Source organism: Pongo pygmaeus, chromosome 2 (genome assembly GCF_028885625.2).
Source record: "Pongo pygmaeus isolate AG05252 chromosome 2, NHGRI_mPonPyg2-v2.0_pri, whole genome shotgun sequence".
In the NCBI taxonomy this organism is placed as follows: domain Eukaryota; kingdom Metazoa; phylum Chordata; class Mammalia; order Primates; family Hominidae; genus Pongo; species Pongo pygmaeus.
The window spans coordinates 200,486,020-200,510,464 of NC_085930.1; the positions used below are offsets into that span (position 1 = coordinate 200,486,020).

A 24,445-nucleotide genomic window follows, 5' to 3' on the forward strand; every position below is an offset into this window, starting at 1 on the left:
CATGGCGGTTAAATCCTTCTCAGATTGCTGTTCTCTGACTCACTCTTAGTCAGTGATTAGGAACTTTTATAGACTGGTGACTAGATTGGCCCAACCAGATAACCCAGGATAATCTTTTCATCTCTAGGTCCTTAACCTTAATCCTATCTGCAAAATGCATTTGCTATATAAAGTGACACATTTATAATTGCTGGAGATTATGAAGTGGACATCTCTGGAAAATCATTATTCTGACTACCACGAGGAAAATAACTGTGTAATTAAGAATTTATATATTTCCTTTATGTGGATAAAGATAATTTAAAATGTAAAGGAGATAGTTTTCTTTCAATAGTCGTTATTTATAATTATACCAAAGACATAGAGCATGACTGATAGGCATGGTTTCTTATGACTCTAAACCATAAAATTTATATTAATTTTACAAATAACTTGTTTCCTATTTGGTTATCAAGTTGAAAAATATGTAGTTAATCTTTCATCAAGAAATGTAGAAGTGCAAACAATAGAACACCACTTAAGAGGATATATTTTTCAGGAATCTGAAGAAGGGAGGCAAGGGTGTAGCTAGAGTAAGGATAAGGATTAAATACTTTTTTCCTAGTTTTTTCTCACCGAATTGATCAAATTTTTATCTAGCAGAAAAAAAAGATCACACATATAGTCAATACAGATAATAAGAGCCAACCTAGAAAGGAATATGGATGTAAATCAGCAGAAAAGAAGGCTGAACAAGTTGAAATATGTAATATGGCCCTATTTCTGTAATATCGTTTGAGTATAAACACCGTATCAGGTTCCATGTCTATTTTTATTAGCCTTTTAATACAATAGCACCAAGCACACTGGCACATAGAAGGTATTAAGTAAATATCAGTTGTCCTTAAATACATTATTTTAATTAGAACTAATCAATGTTTATAGATTTTTTCAAAGTACAAGGTACAACAATAAAAATCTCTCATGTTCTCCATACTTTCCCAGACTTTTTTTCCCCCTGAGTCAGAGTCTCACGCTGTCGCCCAGGTTTGAGGGCAGTGGTGCAATCTCCGCTCACTGCAAACTCAGCCTCCCAGGTTCAAGTGATTCTCATGCCTCGGACTCCCGAGTAGCTCGGATTACAGGAGCACGCCACCATGCCCTGCTAATTTTTGTATTTTTAGTAGAGATGGGGTTTCACCATGTTGGCCAGGCTGATCTCAAACTCGTGACCTCAAGTGATCTGCCCACCTCAGCCTCCCAAAGTGCTGGGATTACAGGCGTGGGCCACCGCGCCGGGCCTCCAAGACCTTTAATAAGTTATTTACTTCATAGTAATATCAGGAGCACTGATATGACTGTGTAGTTAAGGAAAAAAAACGACATAATTATTTTCGTCTACTATTTACGTTAAATCATCATCAATCTGAGAGTAGTCAGTTATAGGTATTTGAGGGAAAAGGCTATTTCTGACTCATTTCTTCCACCCAAAACAGCCACAAAAAGAACCTTCTACATATCAGGTACACAGTAAATTATAATAGAAAAAACAATTAGATCATAATAAGAAAAGCCTCGAGGGCATTGAGGTTTTCATTCATGTTTAGTGTTTAAATTAGTATAAAGTAATTATTGGTAAATAAGTATAGTTTAATAATATAATACTAGTAATTAGAAAAGAACTAAAGAAGCTATTGAAAATGTTCTGAAGCAAATATTTTCTTGACTGTTTAAACTGCTGAAAATTAAGTTGTCTTGTTAGATACTAAGTCCTACATCACTGAGATTTTCAAGCAATGAAGTATATCATTATTAGTCAAAAAATTGAAGCAGGCCAGGCATGGTGGCTCATACCTTTAATCCCAGCAGTTCAGGATGCCAAGATGAAGGATCCCTTGTGCCCAGGAGTTTGAAATGAGCCTGGGCAAGATGGCAAGACTCCCATTTCTACAAAGAATTCAAAAAAATTAATCAGACATGGTGGTACACACTTATAGTCCCAGCTACTTGGGAGGCTGAAGTGGGAGGATCACTTGAGCCCTGGAGGTTGAGGCTGCAGTAAGCCATGATCACACCATCGTACTCCAGCAGAAATCCTTACATTTGGTGGGAGAATAACCTCTTAAGTTTATCTCTCATTACAAAAGTGTTTGTCTGCTAGCCATGTTCTGTTGCTTGGTCTGGGAATTTATTACACTTAAAATTTGTATATGTCTAATATTTTTATAATATGCCTTCCTTTCTGCCCTCTTTTCTGCATGTGTATTTTGTCAACAATAAGCCTAACACTTTTATAAGCCAGTTACCTTTTCTGTGAGCTAAATCACTGATTTACATAGGCTTCTTAGACTCTCCCTGCTGTCTCTTTCTTCATAAAGATTCACACTTCTCTTAACTCCAAGGCCAGTGAAAGTTATACAGTCAAAGTTCTGGATCCTCTCTTGTTAGGATTTTGGCTTGATAGAACTAAGTGATGATAATATTAACAAATCAAATTGAAAAGTTTCTAAAATGCATCTTATTTTTAAAGGGGTAATTTTTAGAAAATATAAGCTGGAAGTTATATTAGACCTTTGGTAGTACTGTGTGGATTTTTTATACTTCATTTTAATAATGAAGAGGTTTAATTTATTTCAAACAGTATTTAACAAAGAGAATATAAGCAAATGTCGACCATCACATACAAAGCTTCTCTGGGTGGAGTCTAAGGGAAGACATGACAGGCATATTTACCTCTACATTCAGTCTTAGCATCATACTCTTTCCTCTCCCACCATCATCCTTCTTTAGATGAGCCATTCTGAAGCAAAGTTTGTGAAAAACTACTTATCCAGTTTAATATTCACAAAATAACAGAAAAATAAAATTTGAAGGGGGACAGGATTTTCTCAAACTAAAGCACTTAGTTGGCAGATTAGTATGCTGATAAGACTTGGCTTTTGGTCTGGTCTATTTGAATTTGGATAGGTTAACTTCTCTAAGCCTCAGTTTCCTCATATGTAAAATGGAGCTAATAATATCTAATAATATCTACTCCCACAGATGTTGAAAATATGAGATAGTGTCTGGCACACAGTGAGTACTGGTGAGTGGGAACTATCATGTTTATTCCAACTCCCAAAGAAAGCCCCCAGAGCTACATAAAATAAACAACAAAAATAATGATCAATAACTTGCACTGTAGTTTAAAAATGTCCTCCTTGGTTTGTTTCAGGAAAGTAGTAGATCATCCAAAAAGGCGATTTGGTATCCCCATGGATCGGATTGGTAGAAACCGGCTTTCAAATTCCAGAGGCTAATTGATTCCAAATGTGAGTACAATTTGAATAAGTAACAGTATATGCAGGCATTTGATTAACATTTCACAATGGACTAATCAATCCACTCTTGCTTATAAATCCCCCTTTTGATTTCCTAGCTTATCAGTTCACTTTTTCAATCATTTATGTATTCAATGAGTATAGCATATTAATGCTAAATAACTTAAATGATGTTTAAAAAGCCAAAGAATGTCCTAGTCCTGCTTCACTCTCCAAAATTAATGATTTAGTTGTTTTCAGACTTCTATGTAATTAACCATTGAATATTAATATGCACAAAAGGGTTAAAGTTCTAGTCAATATATTAAATCACCTTCATAAATATATAACAATCCTTGTGTTATGAAGAAGACACATTCAAGTGATACACATCATTTTGTTGTCAATAAGTACGTTATTAGAATTATGATAATGTGGAGCATAGGAGAGAAAATGCACAGCAGAAAGAGCATTAGCCACGGAATCAAAACACTTTATCCAAATCCTGATTCTTTCATCCATTCATTATCTTGTTTCTGTTAAGATAGTTTATTTTTCTACAGCTTGTACATTTAAACAATAATGTAGTGGTATTCTGAAGATTAGATGTTTGTAGTGGGCCTACAATATATTGGATACACAATACATGCAAGTGATAGTTTACATTACAGTTCTGAAAACTTACTCTGTTCCAGGCCTTATACTTGGCACTTTATGTGCATTGCTTCACTTACTCATTTTATTTCATAAAGCAGTACTATCACTATCTCCACTATCTTGAGAATTATTGATGTGTAAGGGTTAAATGTGCCAGCTAAAGAGATCAGGCTTTATGGGTTCACATCCCAGGTCATCTATCAATATTTGTTAGCTATGGGAACTTATTTAAATTCTCAAACACTCCTTCATTAAATTAGAATAATAATTTCTACCATATAGCATTGTCCTGAGGATTAAATAAATACATATTAAGCACTTATAATAGTACCTGAGATGTTAATTTCTTAATAAGTATTAGTTAATATTATCATTATACAAATAAATGGAAGGCTTATAAATATTAACTTACAGTGCCACATAGAGTATAAGTGGTACACATAGAATTAAAATCCAGAAAGGTTACATCCTGAGTGGATATGTTAAACACAGCATTTAATCATACATATCCCTTAAACACTAAATAAATGTTTTTTGAATGTGAAATCTTAGCAATATGTTTTCTTCCAATAGGACTTATAGAAGGTGCATGCCCGCTCCCTAACAAATAAGACAAACTGGAACTGCTTTAACAATCTGAGGCTAGAGAAGAGGGAATTTTGCCTTCTGCTTCTCTCGAGATAATCCTTAGACCAATAATTTAGAGGCCCCAAAAGTATCACATTAGCCCTGATCTTGTCTTAATTTAAATCACCCCATTCTTTCCCTCCTCCTCATGCTGTAACACCACAATAAATAGTCAGTATTTTATCTCAACTCTCTCGTTCTCAAAATCACTCAGTTAAAATAAATTTCATTATCATGGAGTTGTTTAATGAACCTCTGCAGCTAATGAATGTCTATAGATACAAGAGAACTTACTGAATACTGCTAAGAACACTGCCTTTTAATCAGCATCATCTTCAAAACAGGTTGAACATTATTTCTTCGTATCTAGAGATATACCAAGTATGGTCACTCTTCAAGGTTGTTAAAAATTGCCACATTATATTTGAGTAGAAACTAGCTAATTGCGATTTAAAAACCAAGTAACTCTTTGAGTCCTCCAGTTTCTTGATGTTCTGAGAACATTATGACAGTGAGATAAAATTAATTAAGTTTGATTGGTTTCCACATATACCTTTACCACCCTTGATTATCACCCATTTCAATATTTTTTAGTTCAACCACAACAAGTTATGTTACACAAATTATACAGGGAACTCATTTTCATATGATTTTTTTTGTTTGTTTTTTTGAGACAGAGTCTCACTCTTTCATCAGGCTGAAGTGCAGTGGCGTGATCTCAGCTCACTGCAACCTCCGCCTCCCGGGTTCAAGCGATTCTCCTGCCTCAGCCTCCTGAGTATCTGGGACTACAGGCACGCGCCACCATGCCCAGCTACTTTTTTAAAAATATATTTTTAGTAGATACGGGGTTTCACCATGTTGGCCAGGAAGGTCTCGATCTCCTGACCTTGTGATTCACCTGCCTCGGACTCCCAAAGTGCTGGGATTACAGGCGTGAGCCACTGGGCTCGGCCTTGAATTTTTATATGAAGACTGAGACCACAGAAATTTCAGCAATTACTAAACTATGAAGACAGTTGAATTAATACAGTGCTTCCTGAATCACTGTTGGGTGAAATCCAAATTTGTATGTTGTGTCCTTCTCTTAGCAAACTTTGTTAAGCATCTTGATAATCACTGTTCTTATATTAAAATCGCAAGGTGAGAATATCACAAAAGAATCGATTTAGAAAGGAATTTATCAATATTTGCTCTTTCCCGTTCATCAGTCATTGTGGGTTCACCTGTTCAACCATTTTGTTTCTATTTATTTTCCATCACTGTCACCAAGATTTCTCTCAGACATTTGTTTACTTCCTCATGTGAAGTTTCATGTTATGTAGTTTACGAATAACAAAAGACATGAGATGATAATATATTTCTAATTTCCAATCTAATTTTCAAAGTTACTTTTGATATTTTTATCTACTGTCAACAATATTCCTTTGAATTAAACAGGGGGTGTACTAAGCGTATCATTAACAGATAGCAGCTTAAAAGTCATTAAATACTGTTCACACAGTATTACAGCTGAGAGGTTCAAAAACATAAAGTTTCATTTAATCCAACCCCATTTTTTAAAGCAATTCAGGAAAATGGAGCTGCAAGAGGAAATTGTCCCAAATTTTATAGACTCTTGGGCAGAGCAAAATCTGGGGTCCAGGTCTTTGGACTTACAGGCCAACATTCTCTTCATGACCCAAAAGGTCTTCTTGGTGCTAAGTTTTCATTGTTGAGTGCCAAATTCATTGGTTATACATTTCTAAGACGAACAGAAATGGTATCTCGCACTTTACAAAAATCTTTGTTTCACTTCTGTGCAGGTTGATGGATTTACTTTTGGAGCAGGTTTATTTGTGGGTTTTCATCTTCTGGGTTTCACTTTAACACTTCATATTAAAAGTAAAACTGCTATCTAATTATGGAAGTTTTGCTTCATTTGAGGTCAAGTCTAGAACAGCTGCTCTATGATGCCTAGTATAGGGGCCAAATGCCCCCTGAGGTTTTGCTAACAGTCACTGACATGAGGCAGATTGATACATACGAGAAAAGTCACACAAATTTATTTAACATTTATATATGGGAGCCTTAAGAATGAAGACCTCAACTTTCCAGGGGGTATAGATGCTTATATAACATCTTAAGGTTACAGAAAGAATGCAGACTCAGAGCATGACCACAACCAGGTTTTATTAATAGTTTCAAGACAGGTGATGGGAGAGAGAATGGAAGAGGCTTGGCTAGCAAAGGTGGATTTGTTATGTAGATGAAACTCATTGGCAGCAGCCCTCAGAGAATTTGGATGGTGAATGTTTATTTTCAGTACTTTAAAGGTATCAAACTCTCAGTTAATCTTTCCTAGATCTGGACAAGGGAAGGGGCTGGCTGCATTAATGCAAATTCTCTACAGATCTACAGATGCAAATTTCCCCCACAAAAGACACATTTTCAGGATCACTTCAGAATATGTTAAAGAAATATATTTTGGAGTAAAATATTTTTTATTTACTTCAATCCCCACTTTGAAACTTAAAAAGCATTTCACATATTAACAGCCAAACTAACAGCTTTGGAGAGATTTGGATTAGAGGTTGTTAGATAGAAACAGACAAAAGATGGAAAGACAAATTGGGATAAATAGAAAAAAGTAAATTTAAATATATTATCTCATGTCTTGTTTAGTCAGTCTCTTAGTCCTGAGAATAGATCAGTTCACTTAAATAGCTGTGTCCCATTCTAGAAGGTGGCATTGGAGGTGGACTAGGCCTCTATATGTGATGCAGGTAAACAGATCTTTAATAAGTATTTCTAAGGAAATAAAAAAAAAAACAAGGGTTAAACAGAGGTTAAAAACTGTCTAGAGCAGTCTATAGACTAGTTTTTCTAGAGTCTCTGAAGCATCTTCAGAATGCAATGGCAATATGACAGATTATTCTGAATTGTGTTACAAAATAGGGGTTCAAGTGAACTTTCTGAGAAGTCCACATCAGCAGGCGTGAGGGTTGTTTACATATAAGTGGCTGTTATTTCTCTCAAAGTTTAAGTTGTCTAACTTCAGTCTGCAGGGCTTTATGAAAAGCACAGTTTTAATTTCTAGAGATTTCAGGTCAGAAAAAAATGGAAGAAAAAATTAAAAACCTTAGTTTGGAGACTTGTAGCCAAGAAAGAATTAAAGATTCAGTCCAAACTATAGGCAAATAATAAAAACTCAAAAACAATGAATAAGGCTAGAATCTAACAACAGGTGTCTGTATAGTTTTCTTTTGAAAGATAATTTTTCTCTCTCCACTTCCCATTTCTACCAAAGACAAGTCATAGTCCTTATTTATTTGCAAAATAAGTTTTAGTCATATTATATATTATACTTGGTCTGATTATTTGCATAAAGTACAGCAAAAATGTGATTGGCCATATAAGATCTTTTTAAATTGGCTTACTGAGACTTTCCTTGTAAGGAATCTCAGATTAGACTTTTAAAAGCTTCTTGAGGTTAACCAAATCAAAGATTTATTTGTGCTTGTACATACCTGTATGAATTTGGGTGAATTTCTCTCTTCTCAGGGTCCTAAAATAACTTGAGATTCCTGGGCCTGTCAGAAAGTGACTTTCTTTACTTCAGCAGTCCCCAGGCTTTTCGGCACCGGGGACTGGTTTCCTGGAAGACAATTTTTCCAAGGACCAGGGGGCAGGGGAGGAAATGGTTTTGGGATGAAGCTGTTCCACCTCAGATCATCAAGCATTAGTTAGACTCTCATAAGGAACACACAACCTAGATCCCTTGCATGAACAGTTCACAATAGGATTCGTGCTCTTATGAGAATCTAATGCCACTGTGGACCTGACAGAAGGTGGGGCTCAGGCGGTAATGCTCACTTGCCACTGCTCACCTCCTGCTGTGTGGCCCAGTTCCTAACAGGCCACAGACATGTGCTGGTCTGCAACCTGGAGGATGGGAATGCTGCTTTACCGCAAGTCAGGAACTTTGTAAAGAAATCACATAGGCAAGGTATCAGGCAAGTCTTTCCAAGAGGCTTTTTATTGGCTCTATAAAGTCAAACTCAATTCCTCAAAGTAGTCTGGACATTTCTAAAAATATACCACTCCACTCAAATCCTTGATGAAATAACCAGTGTCTGCAATTGTGTACTGTTAAAAAACAAAACATATTCTTGCTGAACTTATACAAAACATTATATTCCTAGAAACTAAAAATGCTCACAAATAGTTACTAAATTCTGAAGAAGGCAGGTAGAAAGAAATATGCTTCAAATTTGTTCACAAAAGTATGCTTTATCCAATCTTTTGTAAGATATAAATAGCCCTAAAAAAGTGTTTTAACTCTGAAAAAAAAATCAGCAATGTTCAAACAAAAAAAGTCATTAAAATGATTTCAGTTTTCTATGACTTTTGGCAATTTCATTAACTCTTGCTCTGCTTGATGTTGGGTTAGCAGTTGTCATGAATGCATCAGCTTTTTAATTAGAGTCCTAAAAATTTTGTGATTTTTACCTAATCAAATTGTATAATCTCCAAAGTTATTAGAAACCTGTAATTAAGAGTACTTATAAAAGTACTTTCCATGAATTTCCAGAAAGAAGCAAATTTTGGATTATAGATGATTATAAACCACCTTTTAAGAAGAGTCAGAGTAAAATAATAATTGTCTGTGTATGACAAAAGTCTTAGACTGGCATGGTTAAAGAAAATTGACAAGAAAAATCAGTTATTTCTATAGCATGCAACAATTTAACATAATAATTATAATTAAATACTACTGATAACACATGCTAAAACATATCAGAATTTTAGGAATCTCATACAATTTTAGAACACATCTTAATAACACATTTATATAAATATAATGCAAAGTAAAACACATTTCAGACTTGACAATGCTTCCTGTATAATTTGAACATGGCAAATAAGCTGTATATGTTTTTCTTGGACTTTCACGGGCTCTAATATTCAAAAAGATAGTTTGAGGTAAAAAAGACTGAATTTAGCATTTGAATTTTGATTTTGGAAAGTTTATCAAATGTCAAAAGTTTAAAATACTTGATATCACAAAATAAGATCACAGGTCTCTGTAAAATAAGACATTCATTTAGCCAAAATAATAATTCAGAGATTTCAAAAAGCATAGAGAGGAGACTCAGTTTCTTAAACAATCATAAGGTCTAATAAAGACAGCATGAGGCAAACTGAAACTGTCTCTCCCCCTCTTTCCTCCTTTTTTTTTTTTGCAGCTTACTCAAACAGCAAATAAAATTTTTTACTACCTCTTATTATAAGATTATTCAAAAGAGAAAACCAAATTTTACCTTTGTATTCATGTATTATTAATGCTAAAGCTAATTTTAATAAAAGTTTATAAACAAATCCATACAATTTCAATCAGTTTTATAACCTCTTACAATTTTTAAAATTTCTTCAATTTAAAACAATCTTTGAAACCTCTAAACTAGACAAAATTACTTTCACTTTAACAAAAACCAAGGCTGGGTGTGGTGGCTCAAGCCTGTAATCCTAGCACTTTTGGAGGCCAAGGCAAGAGGACCACTTTGAGCCCAGAAATTTGAAACCAGCCTTGGCAACAAAGGGGCACCCCATCTGTACAAAAAAATTTTTTTTAATTAGTGAAGCACTGTGGCACAAGCCTGTAGTCCCAGCTACTTGGGAGGCTGAGTTGGAAGGATCTCTTTATCCCGAGATGTCAAGGCTGCAATGAGCCATGATCACACCACACACCACTGCACTCCAGCCTGGGTGACAGAGCAAGACCCTCTCAAAAAAAAAAAAAAAAAAAAAAAAAGACCATAGACCCACAAATCACACAAATTTACATGCCTTTTTATAATCCATCTTACCAAAAACATACTCTGCTTCCTTACACACTTTGCATATTTTTTCTCTTATATCTACTAGTTTTGACTACATATAGTTATTATAGTGTTAATAATTAGTAACTTTTATTTTAGTAAAAAACCTAGGAAGTAGGTAATTTTAATTACATATCAGATGCAGAGCCCGGGACAAAAGACAATGCCTGGAAAATCTAATTTCTCTCAGCATCTCCCAGCAGGGGATGCGTAACTGGGATAGGAGAGAATCTAATCTCCCAGCAGGAGAGGCATAACTGGGATAGGAGAGATGGACCAGGTGTTATCTCCCAGCCTCATCATGGGCATCTGTCTAGATCTGTGAATCGAAAGACTGAAACCAAGATACACAGACTCGGAAACAAATTAATCAAGTATCAAAAATATCAAGCAACAGTTTTTTGGCCGTAAACCTGCCTGACCAATAGACTCAGACAAAAATGTCTACATTAAAATTCTGAAGATATTTCAATATTATTTTGCCAATAATTTTAAAACTATCTTTATTTCTCAAAGATTGCTAAAATCACATGAACTTGAAAAGCATTTGGTCTTAATTTATGAGTACTCATTTATTTTGAAATTAATGTGGTACCATGTGTAGACAATATTAAACATGTATAGCTATAAATACACGTATACATAGACATGTATGTATAGAGAGACACAAGGTATAGCATACACATCTGCACACGAAGACTTTGTTGTTTTGATTTTAGGATTTTAGCCATAAGACAGGTAAAACTCACTAGTTTAAAAAGACAGATTGAAACTATGCCTTTGTAAATGGAAAAATTTAAGGCTTATCTGGAGTATCCCTTCTGAGTTTTAGAGAAAACAGGTAGCAAATTTCTATCTCAAACCACAGAGAGAATTTGATTTTTCAAGAAGCTTGGGTATGTCAAAGGAAGATTAAAAATGAATGCCAAGATTCCTTAGGAATTAACCATAAGACTGCATAAAGAGAGCAATCTCATTTAGATAGGCAGCTTTTAATTTAGTCTGTGTTTTTCAAGTGGACCACTGAGGTCAGGACAGAACTCATTAAGGAACAAGGCTAACAAAGTATTTTTAGTTTATAGGGCCTAATAATTTAAATATGAAAAAAGTGGATGCAGTTAAAAGGCAAAGCATTTAGATGTTTAAAAATCAAGGGTTTCTGAGAGTTGAACAATGAGAACACATGGACACAGGGAGGGGAACATCACATACCAGGGCCTGTCAGGGTGTAGCGGGCAAGGGGAGGGATAGCATTAAGAGAAACACCAAATGCATGCGGGGTTTAAAACCTAGATGACGGGTTGATGGGTGCAGCAAATCACCATGGCACATGTATAGCTATGTAACAAGCCTGCACGTTCTGCACATGTATCCCAGGACTTAAAGTATAATTAAAAAAAAAAAAAAATCAAGGCTTTCACTGAATCCCAGGTCCCCCCAAAAGAGGAAAGCACCATGGAAACCAGGCCACACACTTTGGTCACTTTGCCGCAAATACATTTTTCTAGGTGTTTAAACCGCACCGTTGTTTATGTAATGTGCAAATGAGTAGCCCCCTGTAGTAACAAGCATTTATTGGAAACAACTCTAGTTGGCCATGTCTAACACTGTTACTCTTGCCATTACATACACCAAGGTCAAGTCTCTCATAATACCAAATAATTTCTGGTCAAAAGCCAAAGTGATCAGGTAACACAATACAAATGAGAGCAGAGTTTTAGACCTCAGAGGAGGTTGCCTATGACGCTTAAAACTGCAAGGAAAGAAGGATCCCAGAAAGGAGTAAGAGTACCCCGAGTAACCTTCTTCTGAGCGCCTTAAGGAGTCTGAGCTGTTAGATGTCTTCTCTAGACCTTTTCCTGTGGTACCAAAAATGGCAAAGAGGAAGGAGAAGTAGGGAGAAGTGAAAGTACATGGTAAAACAATCTTTTTTTTTTTTTTTTTTTTTGAGACAGACTCTCGCTTTGTCGCCCAGACTGGAATGCAGTAGAACCGTCTCAGCTCACTGCAACCTCCGCCTCCCAAGTCCAAGAAATTCTTCTGCCTCAGCCTCCCGAGTAGCTAGGATTACAGGCGTGCACCACCACCCCCCACTAATCTTTGTATTTTTAGTAGAGATAGGGTTTCACTGTATTGACCAGGCTGGTCTCGAACTCATGACATCATGATCCACCTGCCTTGGCCTCCCGAAGTGCTGGGATTACAGGCATGAGCCACCGTGACTGGATTTTTTTTTTTTTTAACCAAAATATACTCCCTGGTAAAATTAATAAGCCTTAACCAAGGTTCTGACTTAACCAAGGATGTATGAGGTGTCTCCAAAGAAATAAATGACCACCCCCAAAAAGTCAAAAGTCACACAAATGTCGAACCAATAGGGCCCCCTGACTGGGTATCAAAGTCAGGCCTTGATGCTGAAAGCGTGGACTCTTAACTATTACACCACAAGGCAGGATGGTTTTTATTGTTATTCCCTCAGGCGATCTCTTACAGAGGATTTTAAATGTTTTAGGTCAAATTTTTGCTCTTTAATTCAGTCAAGCGAATTTTGAAGGCTAGCTATGACCCTATTATATATCCTTCTTTTTTTTTTTTTTTTTTTTTTTCTTGAGACAGAGTCTCGCTCTGTCACCAGGCTGGCGTGCAGGCGTGCAGTGGTACCATCTCGGCTCACTGCAACCTCCACCTCCCCGGTTCAAGCGATTCTCCTGCCTCAGCCTCCGGGGTAGCTGGGACTACAGGCACGCACCACCATGCCCAGCTAACATTTGTATTTTCAGTAGAGACGGGGTTTCACCATGTAGGCCAGGATGGTCTCGATCTCTTGACCTCATGATCCACCACCTCAGCCTCCCAAAGTGCTGGGATTACAGGGGCAAGCCACAGTGCCCAGGCTATGTATCCTTCTTTCAATTTAATCTTCTCATCAATTGTTTGGCGTAAGATACCTCTAAATTTTTTTTAATTTAGGAATTTTAGTCTAACTTAAAGGATCCATCTTCTGGCCACCGACAATTAGAGTTTCCAGTGGTGTACTTATTCCAGTAACAACCCAATCCAAAAGCCTCTTCGTGTAAAGCCCAGAATGTAATTTTAGGGCATAGACAAAAACAATGCCAAAGATTCCCCCACCAAAAATCTCACTCCCAGAAACAGGCTAAGAGAGCAAAAGACTCTTGTTGCCACAGATATTAAGGAACCCACAAATTTGTGAGGGGGGTGCCAGTCACAGTTATGTTAATCTGTGACACCAGGTGTCCCCTCCTGGGATTGGACTTTCCCAGCATTAACCAGGCAACAAGGGCTGAGAAAACAAAAGCTCCTTATGGATGGGACTTCTTATGACAAACCCCCGCCCCCGAGCTTGGGAGATTAGTAACAAAAAAAGTCTTGAGTTCCCAGGCATTTTTAGGATGGCCACCTGATGTGACTCAAAAATCATGCCCTTCAGGTGGTGGAGACTAGGAAAGAATGCTCCCACTTAGTCAGATGTCAAGCTCTTCAGGACATAAAACTGAACAAGAGGGAACTTTATTTGGTATCCCTCTTTATGAACAACACAGAAAGACAAGAGACAAAGGAAAAGACTATTTGTGGGAGGAAGGAGGCCAAACAATATGAGTATTCATACCACAAAGTACCAAAAAGTACACCAGAGATACTATACCCCAAGTTAAGTCACATAAATCCTTGTCTCACATTAATCAAAATTGTGCAGAGTAAACAGTGATGTTTACCATTCACCTGACCAGATTACACAGAGAGAGAAATAGAGGCCAGGAGCTTTTCTGTTAAGAAATTCTTACTCTTTTTGCCAGCAGATTAGGTCTTGGGTTCTCATAACTGTGACTTCCAGCGGGGTGAAGTTTTAATCTCCCTGCTTACTGCACCCAACAGAAGGTGCCAAGGGCTAACTTTAACCTTTGTCCCTCTGAAGGGAAGGTTTGCCGAACATCACTGACATGCAGCAAATGTAAGATTAAAAGGAGAAAAGGATACAAATTTATTTAATGTGTATACAGGGGAGCCTTCAGAATGAATACCCAATCTACTAATGGTGTACAAAAAATTGTATATCATCTTGAGGTTACAGAAAGAATGCAGGCTCAGAGCATGGCCAAAACCAGGTTTTAGTGGCAAGAGGGGTTATGGGAGAGAGAAAGAGGCTTGGCTAGCAAAGGTAGTCTTGTTGTGTAGATAAAACCCAGCAGCCCTCAGAGAGAATAGATGGCAAATGTTTCTTTTCAGACCTCTAAAAGCATTAGACTCTCAGTTAATCTTCCCTAGATCTAGACAAGAGGAGGGCTGGCTGCATTAATGCAAATCCCCCCAAAAAAACAGCTTTATGGAGCCACTTCAAAATATGGCAAAGAAGTATATTTTGGGTAAAATATTTTGATTTCCATCACTAGTTACCAGATCAAACACTAATTTCTTCTCTGATACGTATTTTTGAAAGGACAATAATTTGATATTTATGCAATGGCTTTCTGAAATCATTAATATATTGTACCAAAGTTTTCAGTTTTTAGTAGGCTTTAGGTCTAAGCAACTCAAATTCAAAGAAGTATTTTGTCTAAATTTTCCTAGCTTCTCTAGATGAAATTAGCAAGTTCTAGGTCTGTGCCATTGAAATCAGAATGTCAACCTGATAAAATTAGAAACGTGACTATTGGCCAGGTGCGGTGGCTCACACCTGTAATCCAAGCACTTTGGGAGGCCGAGGCGGGTGGATCATCTGAGGTCAGGAGTTTGAGACCAGCCTGGCGATCATGGTGAAACCTCGTCTCTACTAAAAATACAAAAATTTAGCCTGGCATGGTGGCATGTGCCTATAATCCCAGCTACTCGGGAGACTGAGACAGGAGAATCGCTTGAACTTGGAAGGTGGAGGTTGCAGTGAGCTGAGGTCGCACACCATTGCACTCCAGCCTGGGCAAACTCCATCTCAAAAAAAAAAAAAGAAAAAAGAAAAGAAATGTGACCATTAATTGTGCTACCGCTTGCTGGCACATCCATTAAGACTTGTCTTCCAATAATGTGAGACACATGTTGCTGAATTATACTGAAAATTTTTATTTTAGATTTATATTGACATATATTGACATACCACCATTCAAATAAATTAATATAACTCAAATACAGCAGAAATCTTGTTTAAATGGCAGTATATGGTTGGATTCTTGGTAGAATGTGCAAAATATACAACTTTCAATGTGTTATAATAAACAGAAAGTAGTATTCAGGTTTTCTTTGTCCTTCTTTTGTCACGGCAGTATCCTTTGAACAAAGATTAAAAACTCAAGCAAAATAGAATATAGTTGGTACTTGATGAAAGAAGTTGTGAAAAAGACTTTTTATAATTTTTATTAAAACTTGAGCATAAGCACCTAGCTTATATTTTAAAATATTCTTTTTAATGCATTTTGAACTGAAATTGTTATTTTGCATTATTATCTTCAAAATAAAAAATTGCCATGTAAATAAAGGCTATAATGAAACAGCATGTAATTAAAGATTTAACTTTTCTCAAGTGAAGTTGATGGACTTCCACCTGATCTACAGAATTCTCATTAGCTTTAACAATCTCAACTTTCATTTTTGCAGATGCAACTTCCTTGGGTGAAATGTCACAGCAATATGGAAGATGCTTCACTGAAGTTTTTCACACTTCTTAATGATTAAACTTTTAAGGAACTGACCTTCTGCAAATCCTTTCCAAAGCTTGAACTTCAGTCCATGACATTACGGCATTGTTACAGCTTCAATTAAATTGTGTAAATCATTTTGATGCAAGTACATTTTAAGATTGTATATTTTAATTATTCAAGAATGGTTAACTTCCCCTTAAACCTTACTTTTAAAAATAATAATTAAATACACAATACAGTGAAATGCCTTCTGTATGAATTTACCATGCACATGTTTGTAGTCAAAGAATAATAACAAAAGACAGATTTTCTTCTGTAAAATTTAGATACAATCTGTCCATTATTGGGGAATAAGGAAAGGCAATGTTGTATATTTTCTGTTGAGTACTTTCACTTCCCTCTGTTCTGTTTTTCCAAGAGCCTGATCGGTAATAATTATGAAATTAGGCTTCTCTTTTCATATTCAAGTTTCAATCATGTTCAGAAAAATAAAACATAGCCCCAATGAGCATATTGACTTAGAATTAGGAAAGTGAAGGACACTACTCATTTGTCAAACTTAGATATCCCTTGTCCCCTGAAAACTTTCCATTTTTCTAAATTCTGATAGTTAGGAGCAGTACTGTCTCATTAGGAGGGGAATAAGTTCACACAGAAGTAAAAATGAAAGTAGGAGGGAAGTCAAAGAATTACCACCAGGTAGTAAACCAGGTAGTGTTAGGACCAGGTAAGCACACATCATTTTAGCTCAGTACATTTCAGCATAGTACAATGTGATCTTTTTGATATCTTGGATTCATCTAAGAAACTGTTTACTGTGTTTCATATCTTGGCTTATTTGGATTCAATTGGCTTATTATCCTTAATAAGCCAATTGAAGAGCATAATGATTTTGAGAATGATTTCTTAAAAATCATTCAGATTATTTTTGAATGACTTATTAAAACATAAGTTTTGGTATTGCAGAAAACTCAGTTCTCAGTAATAACTATGATGTTACCGTAGCTTGGACACATAGGCCCATTGTGCATTGGATATACTTTGAAAACACACAAAAACACTTTCTATGGAACAGGGATTCATCATAAGTTACTTAGCAGAAGTTTATTAAGCATCTGAAAAACACTTCCTCTGTTAAACCCTAAAAATTACTGTCTGATATGTGGGAGGAAAAAAGTTTTGGCCAGTAAAGCAAAGGCTTATTTTAGCATAAAAAGAGTGTTGTGAGTTGTGAGAAGGTGTCTTAATTTTAAAGGAAGAGGAGAGAAATGAGCCATTGGTAATCTTAACTAAAAATTAATGGACTTGTATGATCCAAAGAATAAAATAAACTCAAAGAAACATAACAAAAATACATTAGAAAAGAGTTAAACTAAGAAACTGACCTTTATAAAGGACTAATTTTTCAGTTATCCAATGTGCTTCTTAAAGATAAAGTTTAAAAGAGGCAAAAAGAGGTGAAAGAAATGAACATGTGTACTTAAAATATATATATTGGTTTTGTATGTAACTTCTTAGTTTTTCTGGACATTTTTCAAATTGAAAGTCTTCAAAATTAATTTAGGAAAAATAGTAAATAATTTTTTTTATTGTAGTGGGGGGCTGTAGTCAAGAGAAGTGAATTTTCGGAAATCTCACCAATTCTGTTTTTCATAAACTTGTGTTAGAAAGCTAGCAATAGCACATAGGGAAGTATTCTGGAGGACTCATGATTTGAAAGAATTAAAGAAGTTGTGATATCCTTGTCTGCCTTTCCCCAACCTTGTGATGAACTATAGAAATGTTTCCTATTGCTTTGAAGCTCTTTCTTTCCTTGTATTCACATTTGGATATTTGTAAGCTTCTAATCCAACTGGGTTCCGCTTCGTGCTTTGACAAAAGGTATTAAAACCTAATTTAGCCTAAAACTTTCTCATAGTAAATATTGGAAGTTGGATTATGCAAATTGATTTCCTCCATTCTTTATTTTTTAATTCAAAATTAGACTATGACATCGAACTTAATTAAAATAAGAAGTCACAATATAGTGATTTATGCTATAGTTTCATGTGTAATGTGTTTTCTCCTAATATACACACAATTTCCATGAAGGGAAGAAAATGTTTTCTCCACTTATAACTCTATTTTATTTCACATTTTAATTTTTACCACTACTTCATTCAGAGTAGAAAATAAGTCAGCAATATACTAAATAATGGGGCTATTCTTTTAACATAGCAGTAAATTAAGACAGAATTTTTGTTAAGAATATGACAAGTCATCTCACTTATTTATCCAATGCATTAGGTATTACTAATCCAACTATATTTCAACTTCAAGGGGCTTTTTTGTTTTGTTTCAAAATAATGCATTACTTTTTTCTGTTTGCTTCTGTATGAAGCTTTATAGAGCAAATGAATATATGTATATGGAGTTCTGGGTTCTAGTGTCAATTACATAATCAAATTTCATAAAAGGATATTAGTTCCTGGCTATGTTGTCCTAAAATTTACACATACTAAAAAATGTCTGTCAAGTTGTACCTTTAATCTGTTCATAGCTTTAGGGAATTAAGTTTCTTAAACCAAATTATGAAAAAATAACTTAATGGAATCTTCTAAAGGAAAAAGTATAAAAAGCTTTCTGAATGATATTACCCCTTATGCCTAAAGGCTCAAGATGCTTGAATATGGTTCAACATTTCCAAAGTTAATAAACATGAGATGATGAAAGCAGTTTTAATCTTTATTTATTATAACACATTTGTGTTCATAACTGTTGTAAATATATGAGAACATCTTTGGGCATTACCACGCAACTAATATTTATTTACATACATTTGAGTTATTCCTTAGCAAGCTTAGCATTACAGGCATATTGCTCAACTTGGTCTGTTTTATTGCAGGTTTAAAATTTTTTTAATAGTTCACTTGTTTTGTTTCATTTCTGTTTTGGGGGTTTGGGGTTTTTTATTTGTTGTTTGTTTGAGACATGGTCTTGCTCCAGGCTGGAGTGCAGTGGTGCAATCACAGCTCACTGAAGCCTTCATCTCCCTGGCTCAAGCAATCCTCCCACCTCAGCCTCCCAGGTAGCTGGGACTGCAGACACATGCTACAACTTCTGACTAATCTTTGTATTTTTTGTAGAAATGGGGTTTCACCATGTTGCCCAGGCTGGTCTCAAAACTCCTGGGCTTAAGCCTGATCCCCTCCACCGCCACCTCAGCATTCCAAAGTGGTGCGATTACAGGTGTGAGCCTCTGGGCCTGGCCTTTAATTTTTATTTTTATTCATTTATTTGTTTGTTTTTTTTTTTTTTTTGAGACAGAGTTTCACTCTTGTCACCAGACTGGAGTGTAATGGCACGATCTCAGCTCACCGCAACCTCTGCCTCCTGCGTTCAAGTGATTCTCCTGCCTCAGCCTCCCGAGTACCTGGAATTATAGGCATGTGCCACCACACCCAGCTAATTTTGTATTTTTAGCAGAGACAGGGTTTCTCCATGTTGGTCAGGCTGGTCTCGAACTCCTGACCTCAGGTGATCTGTCTTGGCCCCCAAAGTGCTGGGATTACAGGCATGAGCCACCATGCCTGGCCCTTTAATTTTTTTTAATAGTTTAAGCAATATTATTCATTTTATCTTATAAGACAGCTTTATCTTAAGCACCAACAATTTTATGTAGATTAAACTGTATCTTCTCCTCCCCATATTGTAAAAGGTGGTATGTAGATTGGTTTGGTCAGCTATCACAGAGTAAGCTAGCCATTAGTATTCTTTCATTGTAAAGTTACTTTGGCAATATATCTGTGCCAGCACAGATTGTAAACAAAATTGAGGTTGAACTTTCAAACTTTAATTGACTAAATTTGTTTAGATGTAAGCAAGGGCAGTTTGATGTATAGATGTGAAACAAAAACTAATCAAGAGAAAGCCAATGAGTTTCTGGGGTTTTTGTTGTTGTTGTCTTTAACCACACTGTGTCTAAACTCTTACAAGCATGCTGAGAGTCTCAAATAGTTTCTCATCTTGTGGAGGAGGCAGACATGAGAATTAAGAAAACAAAAGGCAAATCATTTTTTTAAGAAAGTTTTCTTAACATTCTATCTTTAAGGCATCTAGTACTTTTTCCCCAGAGTTTAATAAATCTGTTTCTGCTTTAGTAACGTATCCATTTGTTGGAGTAGTCTCAATTACCATTGTTCAAATTAATAGAAAAGAGAGGTGGCCAATACAATCATAAAAATGAAAAAGAACAATAATGCATATTTTCCATGTAACTTGAGACAATATAATCTAACTTTCCAAGATGCTTTTCAAAATGTTTTAATAGTTCAACAGCATAGTCACAACAGGACAAAACTTTACATAAGCAATGAATTTATGGAAAGCATACAATAGATACAGCATTTTCAACTCTAGCTCTACAAAACCATTTTGATAGTGACACCATTCAAAAGTGCAACTGATCAGTGATTATTCACAACATAAACCTTAAGCTTATTACAATTGACTTAGTAACAAGAACAAGGTGAAAAAATCATATGCATAATAAATGCCAGTTTCTTTATGATTGAAACAGCTACAATTTTAAGCAGCGGAGTATTGCAGGATCTGGCCAGCAGCCCACAATGCAATGGGGCTCTTTGTTCCCAGGTGGATCAACAGGCTGAGAAATAATAGACACACACAAGACAGGGAAAGCTGGGTCCAGGGGGGTCACTGCCTTCTGGTCCCACAGTGCCAACAATGCACTGGATATACTAGCATTTATTATTAAGTTTAGTGAGCGCGGGGGTAAGGTTAGTGAGGGATTTAGGGTCATTTGATTATGAGGTGAGATGGTCACATGGGGATGAAGTAATTCTTTAACATAACATTTGTATGTAGAAGTACAGTACATTTGTATGTAGAAGTACTGTATACAGAGATAAGAATTCACAATACAGTGTGTGCATCAGTAATTTCTAACAGAGCCTTACAACAGAAACACAATCTTTCCATAACCTATGATTAGCAAGATATTAATCAGCAGTAACAATTGTAACAAAAGCTGGTTACAAACAATCCATGGAAACAGGACGTGAAGCTAGACAACAGATTAGACCAGAAATTCTCAGAAGGGAGTATGCCTTAACCCTAAAGAGTCCTGGAAGAGCCGTGGCAAGATGAGGGTGTTTATAGCCCTATCTTATCCATATGGACAGGCGCCCCCATGTGTCCGTTTATAGGCTCTCCACATTCCATTCCCAGAGCTATGAACATCTGCTTTTCTGGGATAGGAATCTTGGTGATGTGAAACCTCCCTGACTACATGCCCATGCATAGGCTCTCTACATGGGGAAGCACATCATGTGCTGTTGGCTCGTTCTGGCAGTCCAACCTGGCATTGTCTTTACACAGTCCCGCGTGCAATTTTTTATTTACAATAATCAGGAGCATTTCATCTTTCATTCCATAGCAATAGTTTCAGGGGGTCTCCCTACAGCAGAGTGAGTAGATATATATCTTTTCCTGATATTCTTATCTTTTTTTGCATCCAGAGAAAAAGCTTTAAACACAGTATTTCCAAAAGCAAGCCAAAGAAGAAAACAAAATACATTTTTTATTAGAAGTATATTTGATAAAACTTGCTCTTGAATCAATAGTTTATCTGTGCCTGAATGCGAGAGTTAAGTTTTTAAAAGGGACAGTCAATATGGCAGCTACCAGCCTCATGTGGATCTTTAAGTTAATTACAATGAAATAAATTAAAAATTCAGCATCTCCATCATACTAGTCACATTTCAAGTGCTCAATAGCACTTGTAGCCAGTGACTACCATAATGGACAGTACAAACTAGAGAATGTTCCCATCACAGAAAATTCTATTGGACCACACTGTTATAAATTATAATACATGTAATACAGTCTAGAGAATTCAATAGACTGCCCTATGAGATTCATCCCTCTATTTTACACTTGAGGTAACTGAAATACCAAAAAGAAAGTCACATAAGTTAAAAAGCAGTGCTAATGAGAATCTATCTATTGAGTGAAGAGGAAGGAAGACAGTTTAAAGGTCACTTTGCAGACCACAAAATGATATTTAATTAACTTCATTTGTCATCACATTTAGTCCTCCCATTCTGATCATAAAATGATTCTTCAGAGAAATTAAACCAAATATATTAGCATTTCAATCTTCAAATATATAAATGAATCATTTTAAATCTTCTGTAGGTTGTTACCAATCACTTGACTTACAGTAGTTGCAACTAGCTAATAATCAGTTTCTTTAATTTCCTTTTATTTAACTAGCTTATAAAACTAAGTCCCTTGGGAGAAGGGCCTTTGATTCATTGTTGATCAGTGGTATTTATAGTGAAAAGGAGTTGAAAAACATATAATCCCTTATTGAAATGAATGATAAATTTCTATGTGCTTGCCCAGGTTTTCCTCCCCAAATACCCCGTAGCCCCTGTGCTTATCACCACATATAAACAGAGTTTTATGATATCACTCAGAGCCTATTTTTCATTTCTTCAAGAGCCACAGTTTCCCTTAGAAGCCACATTCAAACCCTGCGAAAGCAGAAGTCTATTTTCAGACATTGAAGTGAGGCGCTTCACCCACTAATCTCATCTTCTTTTTTTTTTTCAGGTTTTTTTTTTTTTTTTAAAGATGAGGCTTCTCACTATATTCCCCAGCCTGGACCACAGTGGCTATTCATAGGCATGATCATAGAGTGCTACAGCTTCAGGTGATTCTCTAACCTCAGCCTCCTGAGTAGCTGGGACTACAGGTGCATGCCGCCATGCCTGGCCAATCTTCTTTTTATAGTATGTTTTGGAAAGTTATCATCATTGACCTCTCTGTCCTTTCAGATGTCTCTGAATATCTGAGTCTGGCAGAAGAATACAAACTTACACTTAGCCAAGACTTATACCACATGAACAGCTCAATTAAATATACAATGGAATATAGTTTGGAGAACTTTTTCGATGTGGTCAAAGGGAAATGTCATGAGTCATACTGGTGGTAGAGCCAATTCCCCAATGTTTATAACGTGCACCATTCATCATTTACATAAAGTAAAACCCCAACCAGCTTTCTGGTGTCACTTAATGGTTGTCTTGTTAACTCTTGTATTCTCCGTTTTTAGCATGATGCTAGGAGTTGGACAGCTATATTTGTAGCAGATGTCTATCAACAATATATTAAAAGATTAAAGAAAGGTACAATATTTCACAGTAAGCATAAGTTTTTACTGTCTTAAGCTGGATTTCTGGGTCTATTTCATCTTCATATATTGTTATTCACAGTGGTTAGTCTCCAGTTATGGCAACAGCACTGCACTTCATGTATAACGTGGATTATGTTCAGCTTTGTCACCTAAGCTGGAGCGCAGTGGCACTGCAACCTCGAACTCCTGGGCTCAAGGGACCCTCCAGTCTCAATCTCATGAGTACCTGGGACTACTAGCATGGGTCACCACACCAGGCTAATTTTTTAAATTTTTTGTAGAGACACAGCCTCCCTGTATTGGCCAGGCTGGTCTCAAACGATTGGGCACAAGTGATTCTCCTGCCTTGGCCTCCGAGAGTAGTGGGACTGCAGGTATGAGCCACTGGTACCTGGCTACAAACATGTTGTAATATCTACTTTCTTAAAAATAAACACAAAAGGGGTTTTTTTTTTGATGCTTTCAAATCATTCTAGCTGAGGTACCAATTTTTTTTCTATTCCTTAGCACAAAATTCTTTAAGAGAATTTTCTATTGTCAGTGGTTCCAGTTCTATAGTTATGTTTTCTTTAACAAAAAATTCACCAAACAATCCTTGGCAAGACCATTAATGACCTTCCCTTTGCTGAATTCAACTGGTTTCTCAGTCCTCATTTTACTGGATCTATCATAGTGAAATCAGCCCAATAGGCCCATAGACAGTTGTTTTTGGATAATCACAAATTGACCCTTCTGCTGTTAAAGCTTAAAGCTTGTATTTGTTTAGGTGAGTTTCTTCCTCAGGAAATGACCTTTAGGCCTCTCAAAAAAAAGTATCAAAGGGCCAGGTGCAGTGGCTCATGCCTATAATCCCAGCACTTTGGGAGGACGAGGCGGGCAGACATGAGGTCAGGAGATCGAGACCATTCTGACCAACATAGTGAAATCCTGTCTCTACTAAAAATACAAAAATTAGCTGAGGGTGGTGGCCACATGCCTATAGTCCCAGCTACTTGGGTGGCTGAGGCAGGAGAATTGCTTGAACACGGGAGGCAGAGGTTGCAGTGAGCAGAGATCGCACCACTGTACTCCAGCCTGGTGACAGAGTGAGACTCTGTCTCAAAAAAAAAAGTATCAAAGAACTGAAACTCACCAGATCACCACATCCAGACAATGAGATATTGGACCCCT

At 36.3% G+C, this 24,445-nt stretch overlaps 2 protein-coding genes and 1 long non-coding RNA gene across 3 annotated transcripts in view; 1 reads left to right on the top strand and 2 right to left on the bottom strand.

The window, feature by feature from the left end:
• LOC134739211 (uncharacterized) overlaps nucleotides 1-8,400 on the bottom strand; it is a 31,002-nt gene extending 22,602 nt beyond the window's left edge. Inside the window, exons 1-2 of the long non-coding RNA XR_010125803.1 lie at nucleotides 8,072-8,400; nucleotides 1,834-1,926 (exon numbers count right to left, since the gene is read on the bottom strand). This is a non-coding gene — a long non-coding RNA (uncharacterized LOC134739211). The remainder of the gene's footprint in view (nucleotides 1-1,833; nucleotides 1,927-8,071) is intronic.
• OSTN (osteocrin) overlaps nucleotides 1-18,785 on the top strand; it is a 72,167-nt gene extending 53,382 nt beyond the window's left edge. The window contains exons 4-5 of the mRNA XM_054482299.1: nucleotides 3,194-3,290; nucleotides 16,031-18,785. Of these exons, the coding sequence (XP_054338274.1) occupies nucleotides 3,194-3,278 (85 nt within the window). The 3' untranslated portion in view covers nucleotides 3,279-3,290; nucleotides 16,031-18,785. The remainder of the gene's footprint in view (nucleotides 1-3,193; nucleotides 3,291-16,030) is intronic.
• The window catches only part of UTS2B (urotensin 2B), a 35,372-nt gene continuing 24,330 nt past the window's right edge, over nucleotides 13,404-24,445 (bottom strand). The window contains exons 6-7 of the mRNA XM_054480873.1: nucleotides 21,537-21,601; nucleotides 13,404-13,580 (exon numbers count right to left, since the gene is read on the bottom strand). Of these exons, the coding sequence (XP_054336848.1) occupies nucleotides 13,404-13,580; nucleotides 21,537-21,601 (242 nt within the window). The remainder of the gene's footprint in view (nucleotides 13,581-21,536; nucleotides 21,602-24,445) is intronic.